We start from the raw sequence: 16,547 nt of genomic DNA on the forward strand, positions 1-16,547 counted from the left end.
CGTAGCACTTGCGAGAAGAAAGCGGCGCGCGCTACTTCGAAGAAATTTAGACGAGTAACATCCGTCAATCAATGACAAATGACGTGAAAATTTAATGTTAATGTACCATGCTTCATTCGGCAACAATTGGGCACATCTTAATGTAGAGATGTCAATATGTCATAATATAATGAGAATTAGGAGAGCTTTACTGTTTAGTTTACCAATATACAATAATTTAGTTAATAGTGGTAAAATCCTATGTTAATTTAGCAATTTACACAATACTCAAGCCAAACCTCTTTGTTATATGATTATGAGTTCGAGTATTTAATTTGAACATCAAAAATGATAGAACTATTTACCACATTTAGGTATATCACAGAGCTCCCATCGAAGTCCAGTTCCTTCAGCATTGTAACACCAGGGGCCTGCCTCACTGAGGAAAATAAAAACATGTGTTGATCGAGAATTTCTGAAAACAAATTTCACAGATCGTTTATATTTCCAAATCCCTATTCATTGCAGGTTTTTTGTAGATTTAACTTTGTAATTGTTTTGCCCCTTGTACGACATGATGACATTGGAACGCTACCAGATATTAAAAACTTACGTGTCAGGATTTCTGCAATAGTTCCCATGCAGGCCTGCGTCAGGGTAACTGAGATTGTTGTTGTGATAATTACAGGGGGCCATAGGAATTAAGAAACTATGCAAACTTTTGACCTTATTGCACTGTTCCTGAGTGCCCGATCGATATAAATATAATATTCACCAATTATACTACTAGTACTAGTCATCATATTCAAATACATTGGATAGAGCTAAAATCTAAATAATCTGAATAAGAAAAAATCTAAATCTGGATTTGTTGGCTGATGTGACTAACTGTTGTGCCTTAGAAGCACGAAGAAAACTTACCTCTCAGGAGTAATTTTGGGGTGTTTATTAGGTGATTGAGAGTCCCATCTCTGGCAGACGCGTCCTGATACTGTCACAGATACAGTTCCCCTGTAGTCTGATCCATCCTCATCTGTTATACCAACACACTGCCCTGGAGGTAATCCTTGGTTATTATTATTAGAAACGTGGAATCAACACGAAGCCGAACAGATGATGATTCCTCGCTCATCCAATATCGCTGAAGGTTGGCACTTGGCATCACGGATTCCATTCAATTCTCTCCTGCTCGAAGCCCACAATTTGGAAGTTCCTTGATTGCCTTAGAGCAGAAAAGCCTTTACAGACGTAAAGAAAACCAAAAGAGACGGGCGGGAACTACCTGAGCCACATGCACCCAAATGGATCCGTTATGATCGACAACTTCAGAGAATTGTAGATGATTACAAAAACTACAGCAACCCTATGAACATTAATAAAACATTTAAACTATTGTCCAATTTATTGACATCAAATGAAAATAAACTATGGTAAAGATCATGTCACAGATCGGATGGCTCAGATCATTTCAGATCGGATGGCTCAGATCATATCTCAGATCGGAAATGTTACGTATACAAATTAGCAAGTAACAGTTCAGAACATGTCTCTAATTGGAAATGTGTCGTATTGAAATCAAATTACAATTTCGGACAGATGTCGTTTTTTTCTGGTACCCTGAGTCGGACAGATGTCGCTGTCGGACAGGAGTCGTGTTACTTAATAGAATTACACTAAAAACCTGGTTTCTATCAATCACATTCTTTCAGCGGGCATTATAGCGGGCATTATAGCGGGCATTATAGCGGACATACCTATACAATCCTCGGTAGCGTCCGACCCTTCTTCTAAGGTACCCAACCCAGCACCACAGACTGTACACTCTGTTGCTCCAACCTTACTGTACGTGCCAAAAGTACACGGAGTACAATGTTCGGGGACAGCTTCTGTGTTAGCGTAGGATCCCGCGTGACACTCAGCACAAGTTCCGTCAATTTTTTTTATGTATCCCAGATCACAGCCCGCCTGTACAACGTCTTCAGTCGGAGCATTTTCAAAGTCAAACCGCTTCTGGCGACTGTGCATTCCCTGAAAAACAGTACAAATACAATGTTGTCAAACGTGAACTCAGCACTGATCTTGAAATTTGTGATTAATAAAATAATAAATAAGTCAAACATCGACACCCTATCGAATATGAAATACGACAATATATTGGTAAGAATAACACACCGATAGACCGCTCAGCATGACATGAAGAGGATAAGACTTTAAATTGAGATAATCCACAGCAGTCTCCAGGATGAGTCTCACAGCAGTCTCCAGGATGAGTCTCTGTTCCACAACATGTTGCCTGGATCTGGATGTAACCTTTACTGACAGCACCGTGCTCGTCGCCGTAGGTTCACAAGACAGATCACTGACAATACACTCATCATAAAGGACACACTGCAGGGAGGTGGTGAGTCTCGCTTCAAGAGAGGAGATCACTTCAGCCTTAGAGTCGGAGTCGGAGCATCCGTTGAAGTTAGGTCCGAGGTTGAACTGCTGAATTACGGGCTGAGGAGACACATCTGAAAGTAGTTTAGAGTTCAGGACGTTGTTCTTGTGAGTGGAATATCAAACTCTATAATCAGGAAAATCAGACTTGAAAGGGTTCACAAAATTAATCGTATATTGTAATTAAATTAGTTCAATATTATAATTAAAGAACTAACGACTGCATCGAATTACAGGTAGGGATCTCCTATCTCGGTGGAGATGGTTCGGCAACTTGGTCGTTTAGCTCCGGACAGTCTATGCAACGTCTATGCAACGTCCGTGCAACAACAAAAGAACCGTCTATGCAACGTCTATGCATCGTCCCTGCACAATGAACACTCTATGCACACTCCCTGCACGGTCAGTCTATGCAACGTCTATGCAACGTCTATGCAACGTCTATGCAACGTCCCTGCACAGTACCATATGAACACCGGCTACTAGCCGGCTACTAGCCGGCTAGTAGCCACTTTTGTAATAACAGCTCCTCAACTTCACATTACCAACCGGCTACTAACCGGCACTTGAAAAGTGGTCACTAGCCGGCTACTAACCGGTTACTAGCCGGCTAGTGACCACAAAGTGGCTACTAACCGGCTACTAAGCGGTCACTAGCCGGCTATTAGCCGAGCTCTAAAGCAGACCTACTAGTAGCCGGTTCCAAACCGGCTACTAGCCGGCACTTAGAAAGCGGTCACTAGCCGGCTACTAACCGGCTACTAACCGGCTAGTAACCACCAAGTGGCTACTAACCGGCTACTAACCGGTCACTAGCCGGCTCTTAAGCGGACCTACTAGCCGGCACTCGAAAAGCGGTCGCTAGCCGGCTACTAACCGGCTACTAACCGGCTAGTAACCACCAAGTGGCTACTAACCGGCTACTAACCGGTCACTAGCCGGCTATTAGCCGAGCTCTAAAGCAGACCTACTAGTAGCCGGTTTAGAACCGGCTACTAATAGGTCTGCTTTAGAGCCGGCTAGTGACCGGTTAGTAGCCGGTTAGTAGCCACTTGGTGGTTACTAGCCGGTTAGTAGCCGGCTAGTGACCGCTTTTCAAGTGCCGGCTAGTAGCCGGTTTAGAACCGGCTACTAATAGGTCTGCTTTAGAGCTCGGCTAATAGCCGGCTAGTGACCGCTTAGTAGCCGGTTAGTAGCCACTTTGTGGTCACTAGCCGGCTAGTAGCCGGTTAGCAGCCGGCTAGTGACCACTTTTCAAGTGCCGGTTAGTAGCCGGTTGTTAATGTGAAGTTGAGGAGCTGTTATTACAAAAGTGGCTACTAGCCGGCTAGTAGCCGGCTAGTAGCCGGTGTTCATATGGTACTGTGCAGGGACGTTGCATAGACGTTGCATAGACGTTGCATAGACTGACCGTGCAGGGAGTGTGCATAGAGTGTTCATTGTGCAGGGACGATGCATAGACGTTGCATAGACGGTTCTTTTGTTGTTGCACGGACGTTGCATAGACGTTGCATAGACTGTCCGGAGCTAAACGACCAACTTCCCGATGGTTCCACGACCAAACCCCCGTCCTTTTGTTGTGCGAACACCTAGGTAAGACGCAGGTTGGAACGTTCATACATCTTAATTAGTTAATTATATTATAGCGAACAAACAAATTTGTTTATTACTAATTTCAATTGAACATGATCGCGAACAATCTACCAAAATTGGCGAACTGGGCATGACATGGGGACACATCTCCGAAAATGTTAACAGTAAAAATAGCTTTATATTTGAAAATGATAGAACGGAACCCACCTCATTTCAGCGAAGCGGTTATTCATAAGGATGAATCCTTGTTCATTGTCACAAATGGTTCGAGCAACTATCTCACCACCTTCTTCGTACACTGACAATCTCCCAGCCTTCACATTGCTTCCGAGTCTGAAACAATTAGCTTTTAATCCCTTGAACATTCTTCTAATATATACAATCAAATCTTTGATGCGTATATAACGGCAAGCTTCGAAAAAGAGCTTGCTTTCTATGAAAGGATTAGGACAATACCTGGGATATGAGGCTACAGGATCTTGTAACGACTTGCAGCTCCCAAAGTCATAAGAATCTGCTGTAACTCCCTGAAACATGGAAAATTAAATTGGAAATTCAGTTAAGTATGTTTGTTGAAGATATAATATAGAACTTTAATACATTTTGTTAGTTCATTGCCAATACGAACTTTGGATGTTCGTATTGGCAATTACGTTATGTATGTACGAATTCATTTAGTTTAATCATTTGTTTTATTTGGACGCTATTAACTGAATTTTTGCAAACTTGAAATACAAATTACAATAATAATATGTGTGACTTACCGCAACCCAAATCAAAAAGAAAATGTATTCCTTCATGGGCACAATACGGTGTACCTTGACGCGAGTTAGTGATCAATTTTCTCGACAGAAGTTTTTTTGTACCACTATATATACTAAAATGGACAGTAAATTAATTTCAAATATGAAAATAAGTTTTTGTTTATAAATTATAATAAAAAGTACTGCAAAAATGTGTAAATATGGAATTTGAGCAGGATTTGAAACGAATACTAAATTGTCAAAATAAAAATGTAAACGAAGTGGTTCAAATAATTGTGCAAAAAGGAAAAATAAGAAAAGATAAGGAAATAAGGAAAAGGAAAGGAACGTAAAGTATTAATGGATAAATAAGAGTTCAGGAATTGGTTTTTCGATATAGTGCCGCGACGAAAACTGACACCTCACTATGCGTGTACTCTCAAAGTTTCACTTTCAACAGGAAAGGTAGTCTATGTATAATTAGCGCCATGAGTTGGCACAGACTAATATAAGGTAATATTGCCATGAACGAACAGCCCTCGTGTGAACACCCTAGGTATTACCAATTACTATTACTATTATGTTCTGAGCGCCGCCCAGTAAAGACAAAGTTGGGCGAGTTGTATCAGTTTGGCGCTCCTACTAAATCGGCCTCGATACGACGATACTGCTTATTTTTATAAAATAATACTGAGAAAACTGCTCGCCCAAAAATTTCACGTGACTTTGGTTTTTATGGTTTTACAGCCGTACAAAACGGTTTTAAATAAACCCTAATCCCAACCCTAACCCTAACCATAACCCGAAGCTATCCATAACCCTTACCACAACCCTAACCCTAACCCGAGCCCTAAACAATCGAATTCATGTTTTACTAGCCTGTCACGTGACCAAAACGGTTTTTTGCCTATAACTCTCCAGGGAAGCATTTTTACCCTACGACATGGGGGGTGATTCGGAATCAGCGTCAAAAAATACACCGATTTAGATCAATTTCATACCCGAAGGGCCTTTTCACAAGAATTTTCTTAAAATTTAGGCGAGCGATTTAGTAGGAGCGCGCGGAAAACTGCAGCACACAAGGTTTCTGGCGAACTTTAAAACTGATCCCATAATTCACTAGGAGCTAGACTAACAACTTAAGCTTACTTAAACTAACTTGAGCTAGGCTAACAGTAACAACTTGAGCTTACAGGGACCGGATGACGAAACAATGGAAAATGACCGAAATGCCCCGGTGCCCGGAGCATCGTTGTTTCTGCTACTCTTAGCCTTTTCGTTACATTCGTTTTATCGTTTTAAAGTTTATTGTGTGATAAAATTAAGCCCCAGAATCCTCTTCTTTCTTACAGTTACAGGGGCGCCTAGTCGCTCATTCGATTGTTATACTAAAATTATAGATGCCGGGATTTATTTCAAACGTATACTGCAACGTTGCGAGTGTATTCAAGTTGTTACTTACCTGGGGACCCCAGGCTATTATAATCATAGATGACAGGCGGAATGACAGGCTGAGCGCCGCCCAGTAAGTCGTTACCTTTTATCTTTTTTTGAATATTAAGTATGGCAATGGAGTAGAGTACAACTACAACGCTTTGTTCTAAAATCTGGGTACCGGTAAAGGCTAGAGAATGGTCGATAGTACTAGTAGTAGTAGCATTAACTTAACTCTCAATAAGTAGGAATATGAATTGATAAAGGACACCTATGACCTGATGAACCTAGGTACTTTATTAGTTCAATATAATAGGGAAAATTAGACACAATATGTCACTTTTTTTAGGGTCAAGGGTTAAGATGCCTCAAAAATAAAATCAAAAGAATACAAATACATTCAGTTATGTTCCCAACAACACATTGTTTTGTGTGTTAGTGTTACGGTTAACAAACAGAACTCAATGATAACCCTATTATATAGGAGGATACTAAGAGGATCGCAATAAAACTCAACTCTTCAAAAAGGTTAATAAACAGGTCATTGAAATTTTGATCGTTCAGCTAATAGTGATAATAATTAATAATAATTGTAATTAATTAATTGATTGTAATTAAAAGTAATAATTGATAATACCATTTTTTCACGAACATAACCAGTGTTCACTCAAAATACAAGTATTATAACGCAGCAGAAGTGTACAACAATTTCACTACATGATCCCCTCTCTTCCTTTGATCAGTCTGGAGCAGGGCAGACAATTCTGAAGTAGACACCACGGCCTGCACCTTTATTATTGAACTTGAAGTCTCAGTCTATGAGCAGCATTCATGTTCTGAACCTTAATATGACAGGCTGTAAATTCTCTGTGTTTTTCTTTTGCTGTTTCCCGATGGGGGGGGGGGGGGGGGGGGGTCAGTCCAACCTTCTTTAGGCTTTCTTAAACCCATTATTGCGTCGTGCACTTACTTATACTATCCTGTATCGACCGACCACCACTGCTAAATCAACAGCCACAAACCACTGCACCGACTGATCAGTCTCAGTGATCACGTTTTCACTGTGAAAATATTTAAAACTCAACTGCTTGAGCACGTAAACTTCCACTAAAGCTGTTATTAATTTTGTGGTCAATCTGTGAGTGTGATCTGATAGCGTGCAATGTTTTAACTAGCAGTAGTGTCTGAATCCTATTGTTAGTAATGCTTTATTCTAAAACAAGAACGTCTGAGATTCGCAGTTATACTTTTAGTGCAGTAGTAGTAGTAGTAGTAGAAGTAACTTGTGCGTGATTCTTTTGCAGTTTTTTTAGGACTTTTGTTCACTTTTTTCATGTAGGAATCTTTTCAGTATTGTATTGGCAGCATACTCCTACTGTAACATAATTCATTCTATATCATTACCAAAATATGTGTCACACGTAGAAAATGAGATCGGAGATCAAATTCAACTGAACGACAGATCAGATATCTCATATTTGTAGAAACAAGTCTGGAACCACCAAGTGAAAATAACACATAAACAACACTCCACATCCTTCACTGACAAAAAATGGGTGAATTCGACTCTGATTCCGACTCAGACGACTTGGAGGCCATGTTTCCCGACAGTCCCGGACCGGAGGATGTGATAAAAATAGAACAGACACAGAAATCAGCAAAAGAGAAATCTCGTATCTCCCTAACTCAACCGGCCTCCCTCTCGGGACCAACCATCAGCAAAAAGCTGAAACCGCTGTATATCAGCATGCTGAAGAAGGAGGTATTCATCTTTTCCGCGACAATATCAGGTACACAGTGTATATTATATATATTGTGTGTTAGTTATATATCAAGTATTACTATTAGTAATAGTATATGCCTCTTCATTGTTTATTGGTTTATTCAATTTGAATGGTATTACTTAGTCCTCTTTTTATCCGACCTTTTAATCGACCGATGTGAACTCTATCAGAGGTGAAATCAATATAATCCTGAAACGGTTAAATAAGTGGTGATCATTCCACAAACTATTGTCACTCTCAATATCATCCTGAAACAGTTAAATAAGTGGTGATCATTCCACAAACTATTGTCACTCTCAATATCATCCTGAAACAGTTAAATAAGTGGTGATCATTCCACAAACTATTGTCACTCTCAATATCATCCTGAAACAGTTAAATAAGTGGTGATCATTCCACAAACTATTGTCACTCTCAATATCATCCTGAAACAGTTAAATAAGTGGTGATCATTCCACAAACTATTGTCACTCTCAATATCATCCTGAAACGGTTAAATAAGTGGTGATCATTCCACAAACTATTGTCACTCTCAATTATATCATCCTGAAACGGTTAAATAAGTGGTGATCATTCCACAAACTATTGTCACTCTCAATATCATCCTGAAACGGTTAAATAAGTGGTGATCATTCCACAAACTATTGTCACTCTCAATATCATCCTGAAACAGTTAAATAAGTGGTGATCATTCCACAAACTATTGTCACTCTCAATATCATCCTGAAACAGTTAAATAAGTGGTGATCATTCCACAAACTATTGTCACTCTCAATATCATCCTGAAACAGTTAAATAAGTGGTGATCATGCCACAAACTATTGTCACTCTCAATATCATCCTGAAACAGTTAAATAAGTGGTGATCATTCCACAAACTATTGTCACTCTCAATATCATCCTGAAACAGTTAAATAAGTGGTGATCATTCCACAAACTATTGTTACTCTAAAATACGCCGGCTCTAACCACTCATCCGTACTTCAGACGACAACATGAGAATAATCCCGGATGGTATGAACCTGATAAAAGAAATGAAGTTGGATAAAATGGACTTCAAGACAATGCAGAAACTAGTGGATGAGTATTTAAAAGATCTGCGGAGGGTCACCCCTTTTACAGAGTACAAAAAGCCCAGGTGAGATATTGATCACGTGACATGACCATATGAGAATATAGTGAGGGAGTTTTACTAAAAGCATAAATTGGGGTTTGCGGTAAATCGGGGCGCATTCGCAGGTTATACGACATACGTCTATATCATTGTAGTGTTAGTGAGTTCCTCAGTTCCATCAGATTTAGCTACCTATTTGTTAATATTAATATAACATCGAACATTCGCAGGTACGTATTCGTGAACAATCTCTTGAAGCCCATTCTCATCTCCTTCATACCACATGGGTCAGACTTGGACAAGAAGATGTATTTTGAAGGTAATCTTAAAGTTAATGTAAGGGGACACAATTTGCAATTGTTCTGCATGAATTGCATTGTTTAGTCATTAGTATTGTAGGATCATATTGGGCTGCATTTTAATGGTTAAAACCACGCGACAGAAAAGTTTTCCAAACATCTTCAAGACTAATTCACATTATTACAGGGACAACAATGAGTCTGAAAGCATCCCTAAAGTGCGCTCTCCCGATACAGCACGCCAAAACATACGAAGAGCTAGAGCTTATGATCAAAACAGCGGCTAAACAGTACCGACAGAAACAACTGGAATAGTTACTCTATTAAATTTTAACCGGCAATTGTAGCCAGACATTATCGGCAGAACTATTTGTCAGACTCAGAGACACTATTAGTATTATTTGGGGACAATGTTCGCGTCCCCAAAAATTATCATACCAGGCCACGGTAAGCGGACTGAATTCCTACCGAACAGAATCCCTGCGGTGAACTTCGCAAACTAAAGACAAAAGCTGGTGTGTTTTCACAGACTTTTGATTTCTGTTCAAATTGAAATAGAAGATTCTACACGCTTCTAAATGTTCAATGTTTCAGCCAATATCTTGTACGGTACACGCCTAATTACTGTGAAGTAGGTTGTCACTTTTCGCTCTCTCGAGTGGGAAGAGCATGACGTCACACCACGTGTCATGACGTCACACATATACGAATACCATTCGAAATCTTCCTTTTTTCCGATACGATAGTTAATCGAATACCGTTTGTTGTGTTTTTCACGTAGCAGTTACTGTGACTAGCAACGTTCCGAAGAATGAAGATAGTATTTATATTGAGCGATGTTCCGGAGAATACAGTGCAGGTGGTGTTAGCAAGCAGGATTTCCGATATGCTCAATCTGTTTTGCTTGTTGACTGTTGAGTTCTGTGAATGTTATTACATGTATCATTACTTGTATTGGACAATGCATACAACTTGTTAAAAAATAATAAATTAATGATATGATCAGTAATTACTCGTGTGATACATTATTATGCCTAATTGATATAATTATAAATATGACTTACTGCAAATAATATAGAGATTTAAGGCCCTCAAAAACTTCTTCAACATTCAAGTAGCACTATCAAAGTCCTTGCATAAAACGCAAGTTATAAAGTATTGATGAATTCGACCCAAATACGACCATCCTCAAGAAGGGTTTTAAAACTAAAAATCGTTCAAATCATTGAATACTTTTAAATAAATATTCCCAAAAATCAGGTAAATCAGAAGAAAAACGCGAAAAAAAACCTGAACTATAAGAAAGTTCACTTTTTCCCTTAGAACATAATTTAACATGGACATGCCCGAATGCACTCTGCAAAGTTATATAATAACAACGCAAGTGTCTCTCGTCTAAAAGAACTTCATCACGTTCATTCCTTTTTCAGTGTTTGGTATGGATATCAAACTGCTTGGCTAGCAATCCGAAATCTTGGTGTTCTTCTCCAGCCGCGATCACCTGAATTTATTAGTTTAGAAAATAAATTATGGCTCAAATTTAAAATAAATCATCTATCATGATTCGATCACTCTGTTCGTCGCGTGAATTACTAAGCAAAAATTTGTTGCAATTAATTCTAACATGCAATACAAATTTACGATTAACGGCAGGAATATAATTATACTTTTAAGTAAGCAGACTTCTTTAACTGTTAAAAAAGTCCACCTAGACACAAATTAAGAATTTCGTGGCGCGGCTCTGAACGACATTGGTGTTAAATGTGTTAATTCAGAGCCGCGCAAATTCAGAGTCGCCTCAATTTTGATGTGAAGGACCCCCTGTATAATTCACCACACTAACCTGCCGGGCGATGGGGATCTTGCCGAAAATGTTCCAAGTGAGAACTCCAACCACTTTGTTCTGGTCCATGTAGAACACGATTCCTTGTTCGTACTTCTCGTGTGCCCCCGGGTCAGTTCTGATATCACTCTCTACTCTGGTAACACTGGTCTTAACGTAAAGTACTGGATTCTACCGTAACTATTAGTAGTACTAGTGCTAGCATTGCTTAGGTCATGTTATTAATTAATTAGTTATCAGTGATTAGTAATTAGTAACCAGTAATTATTAATTGGTATAATCGGATAACCACTGTATTAAAACTCCACTCACGTGTCCTTATGAGCCCAAATACCGACAGTAGGTAGAGAAGAATCCACGAGACCTATAGCCTCGTACCCCACGTTAGGCCCTAAATCAGACCAGAACATAGACTGATGGTGGTAGGGTTGGGCAGCTCCGGCCATGTTCCGACCTGCTAGCTTACCACTTACTACCGCGTGGTCGTGGTGCTCTACTCTCCTTCTTCCTGGATAATAGGACGTTACAGTGGGGGGGGGGGGTCGAGGAGAGGGATGTTCCTTGCAAACTGCGCAATCTAACGAGATGATATAAATACAAAACGGGAGAGGGATTTTACTCTTACCTAGAACAGGGTCGTAGAAACAGGCGGCGTCGCCAGCAACAAACAGGTTAGATCGTGCTTCCAACTCTGCGTTTACAACATATCCTCCTATGGTATAATGAGGTTAACTTGAAATCAGGAAGTAATGAGGTTTAAACTTCTAACTACCTTTCTGTAAAACAGAAACTATAAAACATGCCCAGCCACAAGTTTGCAGCACTGACCCATTTCATAGTAAAACAGAAACTATAAAACATGCCCAGCCACAAGTTTGCAGCACTGACCCATTTCATGGTAAAACAGAAACTATAAAACATGCCCAGCCACAAGTTTGCAGCACTGACCCATTTCATAGTAAAACAGAAACTATAAAACATGCCCAGCCACAAGTTTGCAGCACTGACCCATTTCATAGTAAAACAGAAACTATAAAACATGCCCAGCCACAAGTTTGCAGCACTGACCCATTTCATAGTAAAACAGAAACTATAAAACATACCCAGCCACAAGTTTGCAGCACTGACCCATTTTATAGTAAAACAGAAACTATAAAACATGCCCAGCCACAAGTTTGCAGCACTGACCCATTTCATAGTAAAACAGAAACTATAAAACATGCCCAGCCACAAGTTTGCAGCACTGACCCATTTCATGGTAAAACAGAAACTATAAAACATGCCCAGCCACAAGTTTGCAGCACTGACCCATTTCATGGTAAAACAGAAACTATAAAACATGCCCAGCCACAAGTTTGCAGCACTGACCCATTTTATAGTAAAACAGAAACTATAAAACATGCCCAGCCACAAGTTTGCAGCACTGACCCATTTCATGGTAAAACAGAAACTATAAAACATGCCCAGCCACAAGTTTGCAGCACTGACCCATTTCATAGTAAAACAGAAACTATTAAACATGCCCAGCCACAAGTTTGCAGCACTGACCCATTTTATAGTAAAACAGAAACTATAAAACATGCCCAGCCACAAGTTTGCAGCACTGACCCATTTCATAGTAAAACAGAAACTATAAAACATGTCCAGCCACAACTTTGCAGCACTGACCCATTTCATAGTAAAACAGAAACTATAAAACATGCCCAGCCACAAGTTTGCAGCACTGACCCATTTCATAGTAAAACAGAAACTATAAAACATGCCCAGCCACAAGTTTGCAGCACTGACCCATTTCATAGTAAAACAGAAACTATAAAACATGCCCAGCCACAAGTTTGCAGCACTGACCCATTTCATAGTAAAACAGAAACTATAAAACATGCCCAGCCACAAGTTTGCAGCACTGACCCATTTCATAGTAAAACAGAAACTATAAAACATGCCCAGCCACAAGTTTGCAGCACTGACCCATTTCATAGTAAAACAGAAACTATAAAACATGCCCAGCCACAAGTTTGCAGCACTGACCCATTTCATAGTAAAACAGAAACTATAAAACATGCCCAGCCACAAGTTTGCAGCACTGACCCATTTCATAGTAAAACAGAAACTATAAAACATGCCCAGCCACAAGTTTGCAGCACTGACCCATTTCATGGTGAACCTCCAGTCCAGCTGAGTCTCCAAGCTCGGTACTTGGCTCCAAGCCAACTGCAACCAGGATATGATCTACCGTCAGCTCCTCTCCCGTACTCAGCTGTACTTGTACACTGCGGGGGAGGGTGTGAGACTTATTGTTCACCTATTATTACGTTAGTCACATTTTGGATATCTTAGACCTCTTTTGTAAACTATTTTACTCAATATGTGAACGATTCCTTATGTGCTAGAAATTAATAAAGGGTGGACGGGATCAACGCGATGTCGCGATATGACTTATGAGGATTGTACGGCATTTAATTTATTCCTCTGACATACCAGTTCCAGATGTTAAAACTCTATAGCATGTAGTGGATGAGTGGCTAAATCTATAAAGAGAACACAACATGGTTTACTCCGACTGTAATTGTTACAATGTTAAAAGTCTAAGTAGCTTGTGAACGGTCACCTGCTTGACACGTGCGCGCAGTGTGTACATTATCTGGCTTCAAGATATTACATTGGTCAATTTAAACTTTCAGCCTTGTCCAAATTTGATGTGCTGTTGGAAGGGCAAACCCTCATTTCTGAGTGGTAATCACTAATCCCAATAAGAAGAAAAAATTTTTTGTGACCTATGTGAAGCAGATTAGTGGTACATTTGGAACGTCGTGATAATTAAACAGTAAAAGTCCGTTCAGTTCACCAGAAAAATGTACAACTTATTTAAAAATCTCCGGGAGGGTCCTGAGTGGAGCTGCATGTTGGAAAAGGGCGTTTTAAAAGCTATGGATCGGTTATCACATAACCTAGATCTAGTTCAAAACAGTGATCAGTGATTCTGGCATCTTACCAAGAACACTTTGTTTACGGTTTTTAAAAAGCCCGTCGCACCAATGATTATATGTGCGGGTTAAGCACATATTTGTGCTCCAGAATAATAATCGTTTAAACAGCTATGCTTGATTCAAAACGAGAATTAAGAAAGCTCAAGAATACTGGTCAACACGTGACTTTCAGTTTTATAGTTATACTTCTTGGTTTTAGTTATGGGTATTATATCAATTATAATCAAATATTAGATCTCTCATTTAGAAGTTGAACAAAGCCTTCGTGCCCCCTTCGTGCTATGCAGGTTAAAACCAGGATTTTTAAAACAAATTTTTTTAAATTTACCAGGATTGTCTTTTCCTATCTACTTATTATTTCTTATTAATTTTACCCCTCTCCCTCTTGCTTGAACAAGTTAGGCCACAACTAAAACACGTGTAGACTGCACCAGAACCTACCCATTGTCAGTACACTCAGTAGCTACAACTTTAGACTCAGTAGCAGAACCTACCCATTGTCAGTACACTCAGTAGCTACAACTTTAGACTCAGTAGCAGAACCTACCCATCGTCAGTACACTCAGTAGCTACAACTTTAGACTCAGTAGCAGAACCTACCCATTGTCAGTACACTCAGTAGCTACAACTTTAGACTCAGTAGCAGAACCTACCCATTGTCAGTACACTCAGTAGCTACAACTTTAGACTCAGTAGCAGAACCTACCCATTGTCAGTACACTCAGTAGCTACAACTTTAGACTCAGTAGCAGAACCTACCCATTGTCAGTACACTCAGTAGCTACAATTTTAGACTCAGCAGCAGAACCTACCCATTGTCAGTACACTCAGTAGCTACAACTTTAGACTCAGTAGCAGAACCTACCCATTGTCAGTACACTCAGTAGCTACAACTTTAGACTCAGCAGCAGAACCTACCCATTGTCAGTACACTCAGTAGCTACAACTTTAGACTCAGCAGCATAACCTACCCATTGTCAGTACACTCAGTAGCTACAACTTTAGACTCAGCAGCAGAACCTACCCATTGTCAGTACACTCAGTAGCTACAACTTTAGACTCAGCAGCAGAACCTACCCATTGTCAGTACACTCAGTAGCTACAACTTTAGACTCAGCAGCATAACCTACCCATTGTCAGTACACTCAGTAGCTACAACTTTAGACTCAGCAGCAGAACCTACCCATTGTCAGTACACTCAGTAGCTACAACTTTAGACTCAGCAGCAGAACCTACCCATTGTCAGTACACTCAGTAGCTACAACTTTAGACTCAGCAGCATAACCTACCCATTGTCAGTACACTCAGTATCTACAATTTTAGACTCAGCAGCAGAACCTACCCATTGTCAGTACACTCAGTAGCTACAATTTTAGACTCAGCAGCAGAACCTACCCATTGTCAGTACACTCAGTAGCTACAATTTTAGACTCAGCAGCAGAACCTACCCATTGTCAGTACACTCAGTAGCTACAATTTTAGACTCAGCAGCAGAACCTACCCATTGTCAGTACACTCAGTAGCTACAATTTTAGACTCAGCAGCAGAACCTACCCATTGTCAGTACACTCAGTAGCTACAATTTTAGACTCAGCAGCAGAACCTACCCATTGTCAGTACACTCAGTATCTACAATTTTAGACTCAGCAGCAGAACCTACCCATTGTCAGTACACTCAGTAGCTACAATTTTAGACTCAGCAGCAGAACCTACCCATTGTCAGTACACTCAGTAGCTACAATTTTAGACTCAGCAGCAGAACCTACCCATTGTCAGTACACTCAGTAGCTACAATTTTAGACTCAGCAGCAGAACCTACCCATTGTCAGTACACTCAGTAGCTACAATTTTAGACTCAGCAGCAGAACCTACCCATTGTCAGTACACTCAGTAGCTACAACTTTAGACTCAGGTCTGATATTCACTCCAGCGTTCTCCAACTGTTTGGTTGTCCAGTTAGAGAGGTATTTAGGTAGGACTCGGCCCATGTTACCTCCTTCTGGGAACGACTGGTACACTGCAGCTCCTGGGAGGCGGTTTCAATTACTTATTTTTAATAGAATTAATTAAGTTATGTGTTTACTTAATTTCTTTTTCAGATAACTGGAAACAGAAATCGACCTGAAATAAAGACCACTCTCTACTAAACAGTATGGTCACTATACTTACAATTAGTGTAATCCATAGTGCACTGTGACCCCACTGTGACCAACCTGTTTGTGTCATAGCATAAGCCAGTTCAGATCCCACGAATCCACCTCCAATAACTAGTACTTTAGCAGAGTCGTTCAGCTCGCCACTGAGCTGCTGGTACTGTGCAATGTTTCGGAACA

At 40.1% G+C, this 16,547-nt stretch overlaps 1 protein-coding gene across 1 annotated transcript; it reads left to right on the top strand.

The window, feature by feature from the left end:
- The first annotated feature begins 7,431 nt into the window (after positions 1 to 7,431).
- On the top strand, positions 7,432 to 10,381 carry LOC134821538 (uncharacterized). Its single transcript, XM_063832245.1, has 4 exons — positions 7,432 to 7,978; positions 8,959 to 9,109; positions 9,316 to 9,404; positions 9,572 to 10,381. Exons 1-4 carry the CDS (start codon positions 7,741 to 7,743, stop codon positions 9,697 to 9,699), a joined length of 606 nt encoding a protein of 201 aa, XP_063688315.1. The 5' UTR covers positions 7,432 to 7,740; the 3' UTR covers positions 9,700 to 10,381.
- The last annotated feature ends 6,166 nt before the right edge of the window (positions 10,382 to 16,547 follow it).

This window comes from Bolinopsis microptera, chromosome 10 (genome assembly GCF_026151205.1).
Source record: "Bolinopsis microptera isolate Bmic1 chromosome 10, MBARI_Bmic_1.0, whole genome shotgun sequence".
NCBI classification, from domain to species: Eukaryota; Metazoa; Ctenophora; class Tentaculata; order Lobata; family Bolinopsidae; genus Bolinopsis; species Bolinopsis microptera.